The sequence below is a fragment of the Brassica rapa genome, chromosome A02 (genome assembly GCF_000309985.2).
Source record: "Brassica rapa cultivar Chiifu-401-42 chromosome A02, CAAS_Brap_v3.01, whole genome shotgun sequence".
NCBI classification, from domain to species: domain Eukaryota; kingdom Viridiplantae; phylum Streptophyta; class Magnoliopsida; order Brassicales; family Brassicaceae; genus Brassica; species Brassica rapa.
Genome location: NC_024796.2, coordinates 25,481,318 through 25,503,072, shown reverse-complemented (window position 1 = coordinate 25,503,072; position 21,755 = coordinate 25,481,318). Strand labels below are relative to the sequence as shown.

General features: G+C 40.0%; 2 protein-coding genes and 1 pseudogene across 2 annotated transcripts; 1 reads left to right on the top strand and 2 right to left on the bottom strand.

Moving 5' to 3' along the window:
* Nucleotides 1–5,865: 5,865 nt before the first annotated feature.
* Nucleotides 5,866–7,652, bottom strand: LOC103853889 (aspartyl protease family protein 2-like). The gene has a single exon (XM_009130789.3). It carries the CDS (start codon nucleotides 7,420–7,422, stop codon nucleotides 6,067–6,069), a length of 1,356 nt encoding a protein of 451 aa, XP_009129037.1. The 5' UTR covers nucleotides 7,423–7,652; the 3' UTR covers nucleotides 5,866–6,066.
* Nucleotides 7,487–18,663, top strand: LOC117131709 (annotated as a pseudogene).
* LOC117132008 lies at nucleotides 17,014–21,182 on the bottom strand. Its single transcript, XM_033285298.1, has 10 exons — nucleotides 20,283–21,182; nucleotides 19,432–20,127; nucleotides 19,087–19,332; nucleotides 18,899–18,973; nucleotides 18,701–18,790; nucleotides 18,440–18,610; nucleotides 18,051–18,367; nucleotides 17,852–17,936; nucleotides 17,312–17,777; nucleotides 17,014–17,177 (listed from the first exon to the last, which is right to left on the bottom strand). The coding sequence occupies exons 1-10, from the start codon at nucleotides 21,180–21,182 to the stop codon at nucleotides 17,014–17,016; spliced, it is 3,210 nt and encodes a 1,069-aa protein (XP_033141189.1).
* Nucleotides 21,183–21,755: the final 573 nt, after the last annotated feature.

Here is a 21,755-nt window from a genome sequence, read left to right as displayed (position 1 = left end):
ACGGTGCTTCACGTGTGGAGAACTTGGCCATCGTCAATCAGCATGTCCAACACGTCAGCGTCGTGGGCTGCTCTTGGAAGAAATAAACGACGATCAAGAACCAATTTTTGACGACGAACCCGAAGACGTTGAAGAAGTATACCCCGATACAGGACATCTCCTTGTCGTCCGACGATCGTGTCTTGCCCCTAAAGCCGACGATCAATACCCACAACGAAATAGACTCTTCCAGTCTCGGTGCACAATCAATGGGCGTGTCTGTTCGTTTGTAATAGATTCTGGTAGCTGTGAGAACGTTATAGCAGCGGAGGTAGTATCTAAGCTAGATATCAAAGACGAACCACATCCCACGCCCTATAAACTCGCTTGGCTACAACAGACTCACGATCTCTTTGTCACTCGCAGAGCATTGGTCACTTTCTCAGTGGGTAATATATACAAGGATCAGGTTTATTGTGACGTCGTCCCTATGGATGCCGCGCATTTACTCCTTGGCAGACCTTGGGAGTTTGATAGAAGAATTATCCACGACGGCCTCCTCAACACTTACAGCTTCACCTTCGATAACCATAAACTCGTTTTGAAACCATCCCCTCCGATGTTACAACCACCTCCGGCTCCACAGAAGCCGCCGTCTAGTACCGTCTTACTCCTTCAGCACAGACCCTTCGAGGACACCATGCGCGAAGAAGGAATGGTTCTCATTCTTTTGACTAAAGTTTCACGGACCGATCGATTCATTGAGGTTCCGCAAGCTTATAAACAATTGATCCAGGAATTCTCTGACGTGTTTCCCGAAGACTTACCAGACGGTTTGCCTCCTCTTCGAGATATACAGCATCGCATTGACTTCATGCCTGATGCAGCTTTACCAAACCGCTCACATTATCGTATGAGCCCCACAGAGCACGAAGAACTTCGACGCCAAGTAGAGGAGCTCGTTTCTAAGGGATTTTTGCGTGAAAGCTTAAGCCCTTGTGCAGTACCAGCACTTTTGATTCCAAAAAAAGATGGCTCCTGGCGTATGTGCGTAGATAGTCGAGCAATCAACAAGATAACCATTCGTTATAGATTTCCGATTCCGCGCCTGGACGACTTATTGGATCAAATCGGTACAGCTACCATCTTTTCTAAATTGGATCTTAAGAGCGGCTATCATCAAATCCGTATTAATCCAGGAGATGAGTGGAAAACAGCCTTCAAGACTCGTGAAGGACTATTTGAGTGGCTTGTTATGCCATTCGGTCTGTCTAACGCGCCTAGCACGTTTATGCGGGTAATGAATCAGGCGCTACGCCCGTTTATAGGCAAGTTCGTGGTAGTTTACTTTGATGATATCCTCATATTCAGTTCATCAATACCAGACCACATTCAACACCTCGCTGCCGTTCTTCATGTTTTACGCCGTGATAAGTTCTTTGCAACTTTAAAAAAGTGTGAGTTCGGCGCTTCAGAAGTACAGTTCCTTGGTTACATTGTTTCAGACAAAGGTCTTGCTGTCGACCCTGGTAAGATTTCAGCCATCAAATCCTGGCCTATACCGAAGACGGTTACGGACGTACGTAGTTTTCATGGTTTGGCATCGTTCTACCGACGTTTCGTGTCACAGTTTAGCAGCCTCATGGCCCCTATAACAGACACAATGCGTGATGGTCGCCTCACTTGGACTACGGAAGCAGCCTCAGCGTTTGAAATAATTAAAGAGAAGCTCTGTTCAGCTCCGGTTCTCGCCTTGCCGGACTTCACAATGCTCTTCGAGCTACATTGTGACGCCTCCAAAGCCGGGATAGGTGCAGTCTTGAGTCAAAAAGGACGCCCCATTGCCTTCTTTAGCGAGAAACTCGCTGGAGCACGTTCACGGTACAGCACTTACGATGTAGAGTTTTATGCTATTGTTCAAGCCATTAAGCATTGGAGACATTATTTGTTTCATAAAGACTTTGTCCTTTATACGGACCATGATGCTTTAAAGCACTTAAGCACTCAAGGAAAGGTCTCTGCCCGTCATGCCTCGTGGATTGCTTATCTCCAACAATTCACATTTGTCATCAAACATACTTCTGGAACAGCTAATCGTGTGGCAGATGCATTGAGTCGCAGACATTCCGTCCTGGCCATTCTCCATACATCAGTCACCGGCTTCAGCACGTTTGCGGACTTATACCCTACAGACCCGTTCTTTGGCCCTATCTTTCTTGCGGCAACAAACGGATCGTCTTCGGAGTATACATTACATGAGGGTTTTCTTTTTCTAGGCACGCGCCTATGCATTCCCGCGTCAAGCTTGCGTCTTCAACTTATTACTGAACTTCACCGTGAGGGTCACATCGGGCGAGATAGAACACTGCACTTGGTCTCGACGTCGTACTTTTGGCCACACATGCGACGCGATGTAGAGCGCTTCGTGGAACGATGTACGGTTTGCCAAACGTCTAAAGGACAAGCAAGCAATGCTGGTCTATATATGCCATTGCCTATTCCTACTCAGCCATGGACTGACATTAGCATGGATTTCGTCCTCGGCCTTCCGCGTACTCAGCGAGGGTTTGATTCTATTTTTGTGGTCGTTGATCGATTTTCAAAAATGGTGCATTTCTTGCCGTGCAAGAAGACTACCGATGCTTTACAAGTAGCCACTTTGTTCTTCCGAGAGATATATCGTCTCCATGGGTTACCAATGTCCATTGTTTCTGATCGAGATTCAAGGTTTCTTGGGCATTTTTGGCGTTCTTTGTGGAAGCAACTTGGAACCTCTCTTGATATGAGTTCGGCTTATCATCCTTAGTCGGATGGTCAAACTGAGGTCGTCAACAGATCGTTGGGGAACTTATTACGTTGTTTGGTGGGTGATGCAATACGTTCATGGGATTCCAAGTTACCTCAGGCTGAGTTCGCGCATAATCACGCTTTAAACCGTAGCTTGGGTTTTTGTCCTTTCAAGGTTGTTTATGGTACTATTCCCCGTGGACCGTTGGAGCTTTCTACTCTTCCAGATCGCACGAGACTCCATGGTGATGCTACCACGTTTGTGGACGCTCTTGCTGATATCCATGCTCAGGCAATCACCAATCTCGAGTCTTCTTCTTCAAAGTACAAGCAAGCCGCTGATACTCATCGTCGGCGTTTGGTGTTTGAAGTCGGGGACTTTGTTTGGGCTTATTTTACTCGCGACCGCATGCCTGCCCATGCTTACAATAAGCTCAAAGCCAAGAAGATTGGCCCTCTTGAAGTATTGGAACGCATTAATGATAATGCATATCGCCTTCGCCTGCCCGCTGATATAAACACTTCTGATGTCTTTAACGTCAAGTATCTTACTCGGTTTGTTTCCAGCGCCAATGATCCAGATTCGGGGTCGAATCCTTCTCACCCGGGAGACCTGATGCAGCATCATCTCCATCTTTGGCGCCAACTTGAAGACATTCAAATATTATGTTATGTTTCGGTTTTCCATAGCTTTCCTTTTATTTTTGTTTTCCTTTTAAGAATAAGTTTATGTTAACCTTTTCCTTTTAGGGTTTGTCTAAAGGAAGGGCTATATAAGCACCTTTGATCTCTTTGTTTTAGATACGTTTGATTTTAATAAGAAGAGCTTTGCTTTTATCCCTTGTTTAGATTTGATTAAATTCATCAAAACAGGAAGTTGGTCTCAAAGAGCTATCGAAAGAAACCTTTGATTGATCCAAGAACAGGTCTCGAAGAACCCTAAATTCTTAGATCGACCGTTCACCTGTTCGTACGCTGCGCCAACATGTGTGTTTATGTATAACATAGGTAGTATTAATTATAGATATATGTATCACAGAAAAGCATAAGGAATAATAACTGAATAAGTAAACATCAGTTTGTGGTCACACGCATGGGTTGTTTCTGGTCCCTTCGCTTCTCACTTTTTCACGTTTGTGGCCATTTGTAGCCTTCTTATGCCACCCTTTTACATATCTTATTGTATACACATATATGAGTGTGTTTTCACTTTCTTAATATTTAAGGTTTTCTAAAGTGAATATACATTTTAAATAGAAAAAAGTTTGGTTACGATTTGTGAACATTAACCCGGGGGTGGGTGCTCTTTTAGGGCTTTGATCATCATGACGCCATGCTTACTCCATTCATTACATCTTTAAATACTTCTCATATATATATAATTCATTACATATGTTTAAATTTGCACTTAATATGTCTTATTAATGTTTTGCGAATAAAAACTTGTAGACAAGTTAGATCACAAGATATAATTTAATATGTAACATATTCAGATCACAAGAGATAAATTTAATATGTAACATATTCAGAGCTTTTGACTAACTTGTATTCATGATGAAGCCACAATTCTATATTATTCGCATTTCGCGAGACGCTTGTATTCTGGCCGGGATGTTGAATGTCGATCATGTTTGGAATCTATTTCAAAAGCTCTATTTCAAAAATTTCGGATATGAGTGTTAAAAGTTAACGCTCAATTCCATTTTTAGATAAGAAATTTATGATTGGGTGGGATCGAATTTTTTCGATTTATCTGAGATAAACGTTTCTAGTTGAAAATATATATATATATTGGAACGATTTTGTTTTGTTCTTTTCAAAATTCACTTGTTTATAAGGTTTTGTTGGACTCATTGTTTGATTTGTAATATATAAAAAGGGCCAGAGGAAGTTTGGGCCAATGAGTCAATATGGGCTAGTTTGATATTTTGGGCGTTGATCGATTTGTGTATACGTAACCTTCCAATAACTTTCTTTGGATGCAAAAACTTGTACAATGAACAGTAGAGTAGTTTACAAAATATTATTCTCTCTAATTTTTCACCATTCAATGTCGAAAAATATTTCCAATCAATCCTATTGAGATAACCGAATTTTTAGTCATAATAAATATATTATTATCCATTTGTTTTTTTTTTCTTTTCTTAACCATTTTACTCTTTAATTATCTTTATGTATGTATTATTGTATTAAATATCTAATAACAAAGCAAATAGATAGAGACTTTAATCCTGATTATTTTTTTATAGAAAAAAATCTTAAAATAAGATATTAGTTGGACTATATATGATTTATATGTGGCTTGTAACAAAATCAGGATTTACTACTACACTACAGCTCGTTGTTAGATCATTCCCAATGATTTACTCTATTTTTTATTCTAAAATAGAGTAATTCTATAATAGAGTTTGAATTTGTTCCAATGATACTTTATTTTAGTATTAAAAATAAAGTAATGAACAAAAAAAATAAATTAGTCTATATTTAGAATAAACTTATTTTTCACTCTATTATAGAATGAGAAATAAAATACGATTGGAGCATTTTTTACTTTAAACTCTATTTTAAAGTGAAAAATAGAATGAGATTAGAGATGCTTTTTACTAGGTTAAAAACAATGAGCACATCAAAGTAAAAGAACAAAAAAGGATGATTAGCTAACAAATAATAGAACTTGAAAAAGAAAACATTATAATTACCTTTTGGCATTTTCAAATATACTAATTACACTTTTCCAAATAACTTGATTTTTTTTTCTCCAAATAATCGGAAACAACACTATTATGTCTATCAGTTGTAGCAAGCGGGTTTTTAGAGTTGTGTATGTTAAAAAATCGCTTTATATTCAATATCATTTTGATTTTTTTAAATACAATACCGTATTAGTTCAGCTTATTAACTGGACAATATTATTAGGTAATTTCTCTGCTTGTCTTTATTAAATAATTTCGTATGTTGTATTTTCATGTAAAAATTTAGTTCATATCCCAAACTAGTGTCTATAATTTCCTTAAATATTTTTTTTTACAATTGCAAAAGCAATACTTCAATATTACTAACTAAAAACATTTATTTTGATTTTTGAAGCGTACTTACCTATTATTATGCTCAAAACTTTTATTTGGCGGTGATACATTTAATATTGTATTTCCCAATCCGAAATAATACAAACTCCAAAAAACATTATTTTTATTCCTATATTCGGTAAGAGTGAACCGTCTCCCAGTCTCGTACTTTCAAGAGGATAAAAAAAAGAAGTGAAAACGATTTAAAAAACAAAAAATCCTCGAAACGAAATCATCACGGCAAAGCGCAACCACGACGAGAAAAACCAAGCCGTGATCTATCCCTATCGAACTCAAACACGAACCCTTGCTGCATCAAATTCCCCATCACCGAGAATCCAACCTTCGGGTTCACCGATTGTATCGCCAGACACTGAACATTCTCCTCCGTCTCGATGAAGTAATTCCTCGGCGGCGGAACGAACACCGCACCTCCGGCGAACTCGAATTTCAACCTCGGCATGAACTTCTCCGGTTTCGAAACGCCGGAGACGTTAACGCACAGATCGAATCCCGGTGTCATCTCCGCCGCAATCGGGAGCCGGATCCGTCGTTTCACAGTGGCGATCACCAGTCGATACGCCGGATCAGCTAAGAACGCGAGGGTGGTGCCGGAATCCACGACGGTTCCGCCGTTACCTGAACCGTCGATCTCCCAAACGGAAGGATGGATTCGTAACTTCACGCCGTTGACGGAAACTGATTTCAATCGGATGTAGTAAAACGTCGGAGAGAATGGATTCGTGAGCAACGGAGTGAATAGAAGCTTCGATCGAACTCCGCCGTCGCCGTCGCCGATAATGAGGTAGCTCGTCGGGGGCGGGGAGAGAGTGTAATCCATTAAACAATACGAAAACTTGTTACCGAAGCGACGGCCCAACTGAGAGGCGAAAGAAATGGGCCCACGGCCCAAGCCCATTACTCCATGGGCTCCGTTAAAACTCGCACCTGACACGCTTTGACCCGAGATCCGAAACCCGCATCCGAAAGCAACGCTTTTTAGATACGCCTCTCTACCGGAGCTCGTCTTCAACGTCGTCGTTTCGGTGGCGAATAGACCGGACGTTAATGAACCGTCCGCGTAAGCGTACTCGTAATGACACGTGGAATGGATCCGGGTATGGTTACATTTCGGCGCCCGAACCGGTTCGGGCACGAGTCGACAAAGCGGGTCGTAGCAATGAGTGGGAGAGAATGTGGAGGAGTGGCGAGGGAAGAAGACGGTGGCGGGAGAATGGAGAGAGCAGTTCCGGCAAGCGGAGCATTTCACCCAAACGAGATCGCTTCCTGTATCGGCGATTAGGTGTAGCGACTGAGGCGGTTGGCCGATTCGGAGATCCACGAAGTACTGACCCGACCCGGAAGAAGCGCCGGAGACTACCGGGGATTTGACGAAGGGGATGGGTTTACGGCGGAGCGAGAGAAAATGGAGACGGCGAGTGTCTAAAGCGAGAGCTTGCGTCGGAGAAGGTAACGGAGATTTACGTAGTAACGGGAGCTTTAGGAACTCGTCATCACTCACGGCGGCGAGATTCGCCGGCGGGAGGAGGAATAGAGAAAGTAAAGAGCAGAGGATGGTGAGATGGAACATTGAGAGAGAGAGAGTGAGAGAGAGGAAGAAAGAGTTTTTCGCTGTCTGTGTTTTGTAAGAGATGAAGAAGAAGACCGTATAATATACGGTTTACATACGTGTTTAGTATACGATCTTGTCAGTTTGTGGTCGAAATGTTTATTACAATGGAACGTGAAGACAGAAAGATTTATGTTTTGGGGGCAATCAAAAGAAAGCTTTGGCTTTTGCAATAAACTCTTAGCTGTCTAAATGTGTTTTTTTGCAAATGCTTTTGTTTCTTTGTTCCTTTATTTTCTTTTACTATTTTAATACTCACTCCGTTTCTTAATATAAGTCGTTTTAGAAAAAAAAATTTGTTCCAAATAATATGTCGTTTTCGGTTTTCTATGTTAAATTTATTAATAATTAATGTTGTATGACCAATGATAATATATCTTCTATTTTTTTATTAGTTAAATTGTGGTTAGGTAAATAATTAATGATGTTTTTGTTTAAAAATATAAAAAATTAATGATTTTCTTAATTTATGTGCATAGCTATAAAATAACTTATATTAAAAACGGAAGTAGTACTTAAGTAGTGTGATAAAAAAAAGAGGTGTGTGATGATTCTAAACAATGATTTTTTTTAGTAATATAAAGGTTACATACATCTATAGTTGTTTTCTATGATTGTAAATTGTAATCTTTGGTCTTTAGATCCGTGAATTTATTTCATTTATTATATAGAAGGGCGGATGATATAAATGATTATTATGACAATAATTAATAATTATACAATACAATAATAATAAATGTAGATCTTGTTTGGACGTGAAAAGTACTATACGCAAGAAATGGACCTGTTTTATTAGGTGGTGGTAGAACTCAGAAGTACTTAAATTCCAAAAATAAAAACTTGATAATTTATTTATATGATTACATAATAACAAAATTTTTACTATCACTTGTTGTTATATATACCAAAAATCTAGTGAATGATTTTTAAATTTTTGGACGTTAATAGACATGGAAACAAGCTGTATATATATTGTATTAATTTCTATAACAAAATAAGTAATGTAGTAGACATTAAAGAGTGAAGAAGATTCGGGCGACACTTTGCATGGCTGCACATGATATGAATCATGTGACTTTAAAGACAAACCACAATTATTTTATCTTTTTCAGTAGTTTGGGAGATTACAAATTTATTGCGAAATAATTTTCTTAAATCTTGTAAAACAAAATACTTGCAATTTGCAAACTTTCGTTTACAGTAATAATCTATAAATTGCACTGTAACTATAAATCATTTTAATTTGACAAGTATGTGATAAAACGATAGAGAGACGTAGAAAAACATATAAAAAAATAAATTAACTCAGTTTACAGATTCTTCATTGTTATTACTATTGTCTCCTCCAGTTTCAGTTTTGTCTCTGCTTCTCTGTTCAAATGATTTCATGTTTTCGGCATCAAATCCTCCAGCAAACTGCAAGTTTCATCAATACGTCGTAGAACAAACATTACAGAAACATAAATGTGAAAACAGTTGAGAAACCTATTCATAAGATTCTTAACTTCTCTTGTCTGAATAGTGTTTCTTTTGTCTGATGGACTCTAAAAGCGAAACGAACACCTTTGAGAAGCTTTTGTAGAATACTAATTTGTAGACTATTATTTTGTAAGTCACTAGTTTTCTATATATCAAAGAAAATATTAAGTTTCATGGAGAAGTGATCAAAAGTTCAGAGGTTCTGCATTAAACTTGGTGTTTTTTTTCTCCAAAAGATCAGATTTTATATTTGGGATCGTTTCTATTTTCAACATTTGGGATTGTTTGGAAGTGTTTCATTGGAAAATATTCATTCGAATTCTACAAAATAAAAGTGTCACTAAATTCAATTTATTGGGCTTTAATTATTATAACTCGTTTAACTTCAGCCCATTTATAACTCCTCTCTCAATTTTTTTGAACGATGCAACAGCGATGAAGAGGCCAAGAGGGTGAAGGAGGTGAGATGGATGTTGTTGGCAAGAAGAATATGGATGAGTTTGGAATGGGACGCACAAATGAAGCTTCTGCCTTTCAGGTTAGGTTTATGAAGAAAGCTTAAGTCTTTCTTGATGGGTAACTTGTGAATGAAGAAAGCTTAACTCTTTCTTGATGGCTAACGTGTGATAGTTTAAGGATTGATCTTGGTTTGATTTTGGTTTTAAAGGTAACTGCGAATCAATGGGACTTGACACGTGTACTGGGAGGTTCATCAGGAAGCTCAGCAGCAGCTATTGAAGAGAGACTATGTATTGTGTCTCCAGGTTTGGACTTATGGCTTAATGCATCTTCGTTGGATGTGATTGGTTGCTTTGTCTCCACGGTTGCTGATGCTGACATGCTTCTTCATGCTATTTCAGGATTTGAATCCAAGAGTAGCACACATGTAAGGCCTGTTCTGTGTTTGGTTTTGTGCATCGTATTGCATTCTTTGAAACTGAATGCATCTTTTCTTTGTCTCAGGAAGCTGCGTCTCACTTTGAAGCATTGGGTTGTGTATTGACAGAGGTTTTCTCTTTGTCTCCATTTTATTTCGTTTTGTATGTTCTTTACTTCTTTATATAAAACACACTGAGGTCTGAGATCGATTTCTGTTGCCATTGTCTCAGGTCTCTCTTCCTTTCTTCTCTCTTGGAGTACCAGCCTTTTATGTGCTTGCCTCATCTGAATCATCTTCAAACTTGTCACGTTACGATGGTGTCAGTTAAACACAGTATTGTCACTTGATTCACATGTTCACTGCATGAGGCATTTCTTTAATGGGAACATATGCACTCTCTGCTGGTCGCTACGATGCATATAACCGGTTTGGATTAGTGACTAATATGTTTTACTTGGTGTTAATATAGGTGAGAACACTCATTCGAAAAGACTACAAAGCTGCGTTAGATCATAATGATATCCTTATCTCTCCAGCAGCTCCATCTGCTGCTTACAAGATTTTGGTGAAAAGAAAGATGATCCATTAATTTGCAATGTATGTTGGAGACATAATGACGGTAAGAAGTGTTTTGTCTCTCTTTCAGTAGCACAACACATTAGTTTGTAATGACATGAGATTGTTTATTGTAGTGAATGTGAATATCCACAGGACTTCCTGCGATTGTATTACCATGTGGACTAGTGCCAAGGAGGTCCCTCTGGTCAACCCGTTGGTCTCGAAATGATCGGTGCAGTCTTTGATGAGGTTTGTTATTTAAATCTTTGCTTAAACTCAAGATTTGATTAAGAACAAGTGATGATTTAGTGATATTTCTGTTATTGGTTTGCTGAAAATGGGTCACATATGTTAGCAGACTCTCAAAGGTTCAAGCTTTGTTCCTCCATTAATTGTTACCAAATGTATAACCTAGCTAAATAATACATGGAAGCATGAAGGCTCTTTTGTTTTGTGGGTTTTACTTTCATGTTTTATTTAAGTAAATCGGATTAATTAATTTGTTCTTTAACTTCTCTATATTCTTTAATACAAATGTAGATGCTCAGTATATTATAATTTTTATATTTTATGTTCTTGTAATTGCATTCATGCACTTGTTTGTTTTTTATTCATTACGGTTGTATCATTATTAATACGTCTGTATAATTATTCACTAAGACATGATTATATACGATCTTAAAAATATACACTATCTGTTTCATATTATAGAATATTATGGTTTAATGTACAAATTATTAAGAAATTTTTGTAATTATAAAATATGAAGTAATTAAGACGTATAAACATGAAAGATGTTCTCTACGTGTACCAACACATATCTTTACAAAGAGACAAAACCATTACACGTTTCAACTAAACTATCAGTATTTCGAAAACGATTAATTAAAATGAAACTACCTGGAGCTGGAGGATATGCATAGATCACTTCATTTTCTAGAATATTTTCAGCAGAAATCATGTGTTAACTTGTAATCATGCAAACATATTAAAATTCATGTTAGTGGTCCATGCGAATATCTGTCTCCAGTGGAAGATCTAAAATCCAACGGCCCAGAATCAAGCGTGTGCAATGTTTGATATTTCCTCTAATACATGAAAGTCATCACCTGGCACATGCAGATTATATTTTTTTCTTAGGGCTAATTGGCGAAATAGCTGTGCATGATATTCACCATGCACTGTGCATATCATAAGGAGAGAGTTGAAGCCACGTCCTCATGAAAATAACCGCATGCTATTTACTGAGTTCAGTAAATATGTGGATGAGAATAGACCACCCTCAGAAAATATCTAGCATTCCATATAATTTGACAGTCTGTCCATCTCTTGTTAAGTAAGAAAAAGACAGTGACGAAGGTGAAAGCAGAGAACGAGTTAATGCTCAGCAGATTCGAGCAGGTAATCATCAGTAACAACCAACTAATCCTTGTATTTATCTGTATTTGGAGTTGATGATCAGTATGTTCTTTAATATGTATTATTGTCTCAATATGGAATGGACCATTTGATGTAGATCTGAGATAGTACTTTTTTACATCCAACATACAGATGACAGGGCAGGATAAAGTCTTACTTATCCATGGGACGTGGGTCCGTGATAGCGATCAACGGTGGATATTTGAACCTGACATAACGGCCAAAGTAGAACATTTCATTCGGATTTTCTCTAGGATGACGATGACAGAGTTATTGACTTCGGTGAGAGAACGCTATCAACTATCATCCACCGATGCTACGCTCAAGCTTTCATATCAATATCCGGAATGGGTGAGCTTTGGAGATGCGGAGCTCGAAATGCCTCAGTACATAACCGAGGACACAGAAGTAGGTGTGTTTCTAAACATGAGGAGATCTATTGAAAAAGTTCCTCTATATGTCTCTATCTACCGCCAATCACATGGAGGGAAGCTACTTACTAAGGAGCGCGAGACAGAACAGAGGGTGCCTATGGCCGAGGATGGTGTAGATGGAATCGATGAAGAAGACTGGCATACCTTTGCACTATCTGAAACCCCACTGACCATGCCACTCACTCAACCGCAAACAAAGGCGATTCCACATGAAGTTCCAGACTATTCTGTCACAAAAGCGGCTCGATCTAAAGAACGACTCCCTACTATTCCACATTCTCCAGATGGAATAGTAATCACAGAAAGAGGTGATCCTACCCGCGCTACCAGGCGTCAGACAGGCCCGACTGATAGGGAAAAAAACAAACGTCCTGTCGAAGAGGATACAGAATCAGAGTCTGAGTCAGATGATGACATGGTCGTTCCTGTTGTTCCCCCGGTTGTTGGTGAAACCGAAGAAGGGTCTAGGCCGGTCCGGAGACGTCTATTATTTGGAAATGCTGGCATTCCAGACACTGACGGTGGAGTTGGAGATTCAAACTCTGGTTCAGATCATTCTGAAGAATTACCAGTACACGATGGTCTACACTAGGGTAAATTCGATGAAGCACTCCACGAGATGCTAAACAACCCGAATACGCCAGCTTTTTTTGGAAGGGATGCTCCACCTGTATTCAACAATCGGGAGGGAACAGGTAAAAAATAACTTCTAAGTTAATAGAAATGTAGAGCTACATCATAAGGAATGCAATTAGATAGAATGGATTTGTAATGCCCGATTTCTATACTATATTTGCAATTTAGTATCTAATTCCATACTATACAAACAATTGACATGCATCTGAATGTTTCATTGACTTTGTAGGGGTTGACACGACTCTGGCCGACATCCAATACGAGGGAGATGACTTTTATGTGGGTCGTGTTTTCAAGTCCAAATCCGACTGCAAAATCAAACTTGCAATACATGCTATAAACCGGAAGTTCCATTTCAAGACAACTCGTTCAAGCCTTTCTATACTACTTGCACAATGCATTGGTGATGCATGCCCATGGTGCGTGTATGCGGTGTTGTTAGATGCCAGTGGGAACTTCCAAGTCAGACAAGCTAACCTAGTTCACTCTTGCACCGTTGACGACCGTAGAAACTACCACAAACTTGCAACGACTATCGTGATTGGCCAGATATTGCAATCTCGTTTTGTTGGTATTAAGAAGGGTCCCACTGCCGCCGCAATAAGGAAAATATTGCTAGATGAATTTCATGTCAACGTTTCATACTGGAAAGCTTGGAGAGCTAGAGAGATGGCGATGGAGCATGCAATGGGGACCATGGTTGGGAGTTATGCACTGATACCTCCATATTTGGCACTCCTTCAGTCTTCTAATGTAGGAACCGTATGCTACGTGGAAAGTACGGATGAAGAAGAAGGTGGAACACGGTTTCAATACTGTTTTGTTGCTTATGGAGCATCGGTGGCAGGGTATTCGTGTATGCGGAAAGTTATTGTTGTTGATGGAACATCGCTTAAAGGGAAGTATGGTGGGTGTCTTCTTTCAGCCTCAGCACAAGATGGGAATTTCCAAATATTTCCCCTTGCGTTTGCTGTTGTTAATAGCGAAAACGACGATGCTTGGGAATGGTTTTTTCAGAGGCTACAAACTTTTGTTGTCGATACCCCGGGCTTGGTTTTCATCTCTGATCGCCATCCAAGTATCGCCACTGGACTGAGGAAGGTAAATATCCGTACAATCTTCAGTGAACTTTAAAGTTAGCACATTCCATTTTGCAACTATACTATATGTAACATTAACTGACTATATAATATATTTGTACTTGTACATGTATACAGCTCAGCATGTCATATGTGTTGTCCATCTGTGGAGAAATGTGATGGCAAAATACAAGAGTAGCAGACTAGCCAACCTTATGTCCGCTGCTGCAAGAGCTTTCACCGTGACTGAATTTAATGAGAAGTTTATTGAAATTCAGAAAATCAGCCCAAATTGCGCGGCTTACTTGGTTGATATAGGTGACGATTAAATCTGATGCTATATAGTATCGTAAGATACTATACTATATTGCGTTATTTCCATTCTATTCAATGCAATAACGTACTAAATATTAAACTGGCCACTACTTATTATTGTTGTTAAAAGGGTTCGACAAGTGGACTAGGGTTCATTTCAGGGGGAATAGGTTCAACATCATGGATTCAAACATAGCTGACTCCTGGAATGGGGTGCTTAAGGAAGCACGTGAATATCCCCTCATTACGATGTTTGAGTACATACGTACAACAGTTATGTCTTGGTTCGCATTGCGTCGAGCGAAATCAACCCGGGAGCAAGGAACTATCACCCCAAATGTCAGGAAACTCGTGGAGGAAAACTTTGATCTCTCCACCGCTATGGCTGTACGTGATATAGCCGATCTTGAATACCAAGTGCAGGACCCCGCCGGGGAGTGCTTCACAGTTTTATTGGGTCCCGGTACTTGCACATGTGGTGAGTATCAACTAATAGGGATACCTTGTATGCATGCGCTAGCTTGCTCCACCAGGGTTGGATTTCCATCAGATGCGCTGGTGGCACCGGCTTACCGTGTACCAACATGGCGCGAAGGCTTCATCGGAAGAATCTATCCGGTCCCATCTGTTGGTGGATTAGAACTCGGATGTGGAACTAGAGCTCCATTACTTCCACCAGCAGTATGCCGCCCACCTGGGCGTCCTAGGAAAGTCCGCATCCTATCACGTGGGGAGTACAAGGTAATCTACTCTACAATTGATGAAATTTGTAATCATAGAACGGAATAGTTAGCTAAACTTATGGAATAGTCATCAGGAATAGGAAATTGTTCAAATGGACCAAATATAAAGTACAACATGTAAATATTGTCGTAATACCTATTAATATGGAACGTTATATATTCTACATTAACGCAAGAATGATATATGTTTAACTTTGGTATGTAGAAAGGAGGAAGCTCGTCAAACAGGAAATGCAAACGTTGTGGCCGTTCGGGACACAACAGGGCATCCTGCCGCAACCCAATATGATAAGCTATAACTAAGGAGAAGGCAGCAGAAGGCAGTTCGATGAAATATTTTGGGAACTGGGTGATTATGCAGTAGCAAGTGTCGTCTACAGACCGGGCATGTACAGGAAGTGGAAACGGGGCAAAACAGTGTTTTAACCAAATAGAATGGTATATGCTTCACGGTTATATATCTATCTATTTGGTATGTACATATTATGTTATGCAGACCCCTTTAAATCACAACTCTTGTGGTTGTTGTACAGAACACCCCAGACCTTCTCTTTTGTCTAATATTAATAATGCCGTTCTCCGCTATTTGCTCACACCTTATAAGCCTTAAGCCTTTAGGTTGTTTTTTCTATACTATTTGGCTTTAGTACTATACTATTACTAATACATTCGAACCGTTAACAATAGAAATCCTAAACACAACATCCCCACTCATACTAAATGCTAAATCCATTACAATAACACCTTTTAATAATACAAAACCTCATCAACACCCACACCTTTATTGAAAACTAAACCCAACCCCCGCCCCCCCCCCCCCTCACACCCGTAACACAATCATTCATTACGATTACCCAATATAACGTGATATTATAAATCGTCATACATGAAATAGACCCATAATTCCAACATCCAACCTCAACACCCCCAAACAACCCTTCATCAACACTAAACCCAATACCTTTCGACACGTTAACATTTCCACCTCAGCACAACAAACCAACCCATAGGGAAAACTAAACCCAAACCCCCACCCTACCCCCATAAACCCTAAACCCAATACAATGACCCCGGTTAGACAAGTTGTTGTTGTTGTACGGAACACCGGTAGACCTTTTCTTTCGTTGTTCCACATATCTGACAAGCATTTAGTGTTTACATTGTTTATGCTATACTGTTTTTGCCAGTACTATACTATAATTAGTCCTCGAAGTCGTGACCAATCGAAATACTAAGCATAACAAACCAACCCGTACGAAAAACTAAACCCAAACCCCCCACCCCACCCCCATAAACCATAAACCCAATACAATGACCCCGGTTAGACATGTTGTTGTTGTTGTACGGAACACCGGTAGACCCTTTCTTTTGTGTTATATTAATAATGCAGTTATGTAGTATGTCCACATATCTTAGAAGCATTTAGTGTGACTTATGTACCATACTATACCAGTTACTACCAGTACCATACTTTAATTAGTCCTATATGTCTTCTTTTTTGTCGGGGATCCTATATGTCCTTACCAATCGAAATAGTAAACATAACATCCACACGCTTACGTAAAAATCTTAGAACTAACGTACTATACCATTTCGTATAAGACTATACTACATTAAAGTTAATATGGTGAAGTTGAAATAAGCAGACAAACGAATAACCATGACAAAAGGAATGTGTTTAGTTCACATAGGATTTTGTAGATGAACATAAACTTGGGTATGACTTAAGAGAGACTGACTGAGCATATCCTTCCTTCCACATGTTGTACTATCAGTACTCTAAACGGTAAACACTAACTCCCGAAAATATACTATTTTAATTGGATGGAATAAAGAAACCTGGGACTGAGTACATCATAAATTAAACATAAGAAATCATCGTTTGTTAGTCTGAAGAAACAAAGGATTACAGAGTAAAACATAAAGAGGTAGCAGAAAGGGAATTCAGCAACAGAATGTGGATTACATCAAACAGGAATGAACATAAAGTAGTACAGTTCTGAAAACGACTAAACTGCAGGATTAGGGGGGACCACCTTAAACATACACAGGGTAGAGATCGCATAGTTCTCCGCTGCAACACGGACCTCCTCATCAGTGAGAGCCAGATCAAGCAAAGGCTTCCCCACGACAGCAATTTCTAACATGATCAGTGCCACAACCGCGGCGTACCCTAACAACAGGAAAAGGATTATTATAAATACTGCGTGTAATGATATACTAGTTGCCTCATATAGTATAGTACGATATGCGTATGGAATAGTGACACCCGGTAAACAAAAAAATTAAATGAGAGGCGATTAGTACCTGGATGTTCAAGTAGAACTGGTATGTCTAAGCGAGATATGGGGAACGGAAGGTAATTCAACTCACGAGCTCGAGAAGTTAGACAGAACCTCGATACCATGTACGGCATCATAATCGATATCGGGTTGACAACATCTTTCAACACTGAAATAGGAGGACATGTCTGGTTCGCGTCCACCACATAGATGGCCCACATAGGCAAATCTACGATCATACCAACCCAGTGCCTGTCTTTAACCAGAATCAGACTGTAGAGAAAGTCTACTTGCGTAAACCACTGTGGCCGGTGCATGAACTGACTGCGCAGAGACACCGGGAAAGTGAAGGCGGACTTATCTTGCATGGCTTCAAAAGCAGGATAACTTCGGATCAAATCGATAAAGAAAGTTGGAGGGATGAAGTCAAATTTTGAAGATGGATTGCTGTCACGCCTCTTTCTTATCCAACCTACAACACGATCCACAGCCTACAAAATAGACATAAATAAGAAGGAAAACAAAGAAACATAATTTATGCAAAGGAGTGAGGTTTATAACTTACCTCATACGAACAAACACCGGTGCAATTGAACAGATCATCCAAAGAAGCAATGGAACTGATTGACCCGAGGGATGGCGCATTTGATCTGAAGGAAAGTGGTAATACCGTTAGTTCATTATTTCCTGACTATACCATATTATATCATATGGAGTATATAGTTTTTAAATGGAATAGTAACCACAGTATTCTGTCAACTTACTTTGCCTCCGCCATTGTCTTCATGAAGGCCTCTCTTGCAGCTGGGGTTGGCGGAGTAAATGGGGAGAAGCCACCTATGAAGGTGTGTTTTTCTTGACGACGAGGCTTTGGGTTACTTGGCTCAGCCGCCACCTTTTTACCCCGTTTAGGAGGTGCAGGATTGTCATCAGTTTGACGCGCCACTTTCTTGTTTCCATCTTTCTTACGGACGGGAGGTGCAGGAGGAGTGTAGCGTTTCGTACTTATATGCGTACGTCTACTACAACGTCTGCCACCATCAGCTTGACCACCGGCTGCATCAGTGTTCTTATCTCCAGCCTATAAACATAAACTTATCACCTCTGCAAACACACTTTACATTTGAGCTGGGAAGAAGGTAAAGCATTATACCTGAAATTTAGTAATTGTAACATCATCTTCATCCGCATCCTCACCCTTATTCGCAACAGTAGCGTCACCACGAGCGTCATGCACACCATCAAGACCCACTTTCTCCGGATTGACATCTGATGATGTCTGAGGTACATCAGTTCCAGAACCACCGGAGGGTCGGACCGGGTTCTGCCAATGTAAAGCACATAGAATAGAATCCATTAACAAATGGAGTAGTTATATAGATTTATATATGGAAATATAGACTAGAGAACTTACTTTATCAATGCCCGCTTCTGATATAATTTTATTAACGACGCCAGACACTGGGTCATCAACGCGGCGTTCCGATGATACATTCACTTCGTCCTATATAGATTAACCACATTTTTCAATTAACTGAGCCAATATACATTATTATATTATTAAGACAAAGCCGACAGTTTGAGTGCTTATAAGGTTTCTACTCATTCTTACCACATCAACTCGAGAAGGAGGATTGGCGGCATCAGAATTGTCAGGCGCTGCGACGTTTACTGAAGGCGAGGGATTCTAAATTAAAATAATATGGTAATGTCAGTGTTAAATTAAAATAGTATGGAAAGGGTCTACTAACATCAACTGCATAGAATGGTATAAAACACAACAGAATTTAAAGGACAAACCTCCACGTTTATGGGGTCATGTCCAATGTCAGCATCTCCCCCCTGCTCGCCCACCTCCACGTTTCCAATGCCAGCATCTCCCCCATGATGGACCCCTGTCTGAGCTCTTAATTCGGCTCCATGAGTTGACTCGGTCTGTTTCTCCGGAGATAGTCCTTCACCCATTTCCCCTTCATCCAGATTCTGTCCTAAACCACCCGAGGCGGTCTCTGTTGCCGCAACATCCTCTCCATCTCGCGGTGTTGACTAGAGAAAAATTCAAACAATTAAAATGATATGGAATAGTCTGACAAGATAATGGAATGACATACTATAGAATAATAATTTCATTGTACTGAGATTTACCTGTGGAACACCACTATGTGTAGTGTGTCGATCGGGATTAACCTCTGTATAGTTGAAATCATCATTCTGACCTCGGAATGGTGACGAATGTCTCGCAGGACTAAACCCATACGTTGCTCCCATATCCGCACCTCTAGGCCCAGACTTAAGTAACTGATTGATCTTATCAAACTTCCCTGTGACCGTAGTTTCCAAATGGGCAATCGCGGTGGTAGCTGCTTGTAAGTCGGTTCGAAGGCCTCCCACTTCAGAATTAAAATGTCCCTTCAAACTCAGAATATAGCCCTCAAACATTGCAATTACCTTATCCTCGTAAACCTCAGCTGCACGCCTAAGTAGTGTTTCGACATCAACATGGAAACTCTCACCACCATGCGGGGCACCCGAGGGGTTAGCTGATGATTGCCCTCTCGGATCTCCAGGGTAACCACCACTCTCTACGCCACCACGATGAGCATTATCCTTTTCAACCGGGTCAGGAACATTTTCATCACTTGACTCCGACGTTTGTGCATGACCCTTCTTCAGTTTAACATCATCCGCTTTCACACCACCTGACCAAGTGTTATGCTCAAATGGGTAATCATCCTCAATCAAAGCAACCATGGTATCAACACTCGTATCTTCCTTATCTCCCAACCCACGATAAAGATCCTCACCCACTTCATCTGTGCTAATCAAAGACCGTACATATGCCTGCAACACAAATACAGGACAGTGAAAGGCATGAAATATTAAGTAAGTAGTCTGGTCAAATAAAAACAGGTGTATGTCTTTGTAACCGAAATAGTATGGTATAAATTGATATATGGAAAGGCATATATATAAAATAGACAAATACGCTGAATAACATGTCCCAGTTGATCAACCGACTTGGCCGAGACAATGTTGACTACCACCTTTCTTTCAACAACTCTCCTGATAATCTCTTCGCTGGACAAGTTGGAATCTGCTAGAGGATCCGCACCACCAGTCTTAATAATGATAGAAGGACATGCAGTGACAGTAACCAATACCATCGCATGAGTAAATCCTTGAAGGGCCATTGTATCCTTCACATAATTTACTGCAGATCTTGCTTTTGTACTTCTAACCGTCAGTAAAAATAACTCCCTGCCCCATGGATACTTCAGGAAAGCGTCAAGATCACCAAGCATGCTCACTATTTCGGGTCTGATATTTGTTGTCCCACATGTTGGACACAGAATTCCTTCCACCAAAACCAACAACGAAAGCCGCAAACGCGTTAACCGATCCTTGTATTTTTTACCCCTCACAAGCCGCTCCATGATCCATCCAGGTGTGGGCTTCTCCTCCCCACGAAATAAATCATCCCATATTGACATAGATGATTTCCCTTTACCGGATGCCTTTCCTCGCCCGATACCTTTCTCGGGGGGTTCTCCAGCTAGTCCAACCCCGTCGCCACAGTTCAGTCCGGTGACCATAGCAAAGTCTTGTATGGCATAGCGTATCGGCTTACCAACGAAGATCCACCAAAGTTCAAACTCTTTTGCAGTGACCAACTGGCGTGAGAGGCAGTAATGGAGGAACATTACTGAGAAAGTATACGACCCCATCTGCAAAACTCTCCGGAACTGCGACTGATTCAACATTTCCAAGTCGTCTTCCTCTAGTGCATTCTTTATGAGGTCAATCCACCGTAGGTTGAAGTAGTTATTAACCCGTTTCCGCCCTGATGGTTCCGAACCCGCCTCAAACATTCTCAGAGGAAGTCCTAATTCGTCCATTTTGGCACTGCCAACCATGAAAACAATGCAACCAGTTAGATTGACAGAGCCAGGAAATAGAGTACGTACTTGCAAGAATATTCCATATACATATGGAATGCAATTCCGGTGACGGAGATGGTCTACCAACTGCACAAATATGAAGTAGAATAGTTTACAAACTTAACAAAAAATCGAAATTCTCACTAAATGGAATAGCACACAGAATCACTATGTTATTCACCGACTATATTGTAACTACAAAACAGAAATGGTCTAGTACGATTATATTTATGAAATAGACTAAATCCCGAATTGACAATGAAACCACTTTAATATTCAAAATCTATTTTTCGTGTTCAGATAATGCCGGTTGAAAACGAAATAACAAGATAAGCGAAAGCGACGACGCAGAAATCACCGTTACAACATTCCAAACGAAGGCACAGACTCGATTTTTGTTTCTTTCTTCGAATGAACTACCACGTGGAGAGACCAGTAAATCGATACAGTACAGAAACGAAATGAACAATTAAATCTCTCTTGAAGTTGAAAAGAACAAAGAAACGGACAACAATACTCAAATCCGGTCGG

Bases quoted from the DNA above. Each gene is read 5' to 3' on its own strand.
- LOC103853889 (XM_009130789.3), bottom strand. From the start codon at position 7,422: ATGTTCCATCTCACCATCCTCTGCTCTTTACTTTCTCTATTCCTCCTC.
- LOC117132008 (XM_033285298.1), bottom strand. From the start codon at position 21,182: ATGGACGAATTAGGACTTCCTCTGAGAATGTTTGAGGCGGGTTCGGAA. The intron at 18,611-18,700 runs GTAAGTTCTCTA...TTACATTGGCAG, and splicing joins CAGAAGCGGGCATTGATAAA to AACCCGGTCCGACCCTCCGG. The intron at 17,778-17,851 runs GTAAGTTATAAA...TCTATTTTGTAG, and splicing joins CCGGTGTTTGTTCGTATGAG to GCTGTGGATCGTGTTGTAGG.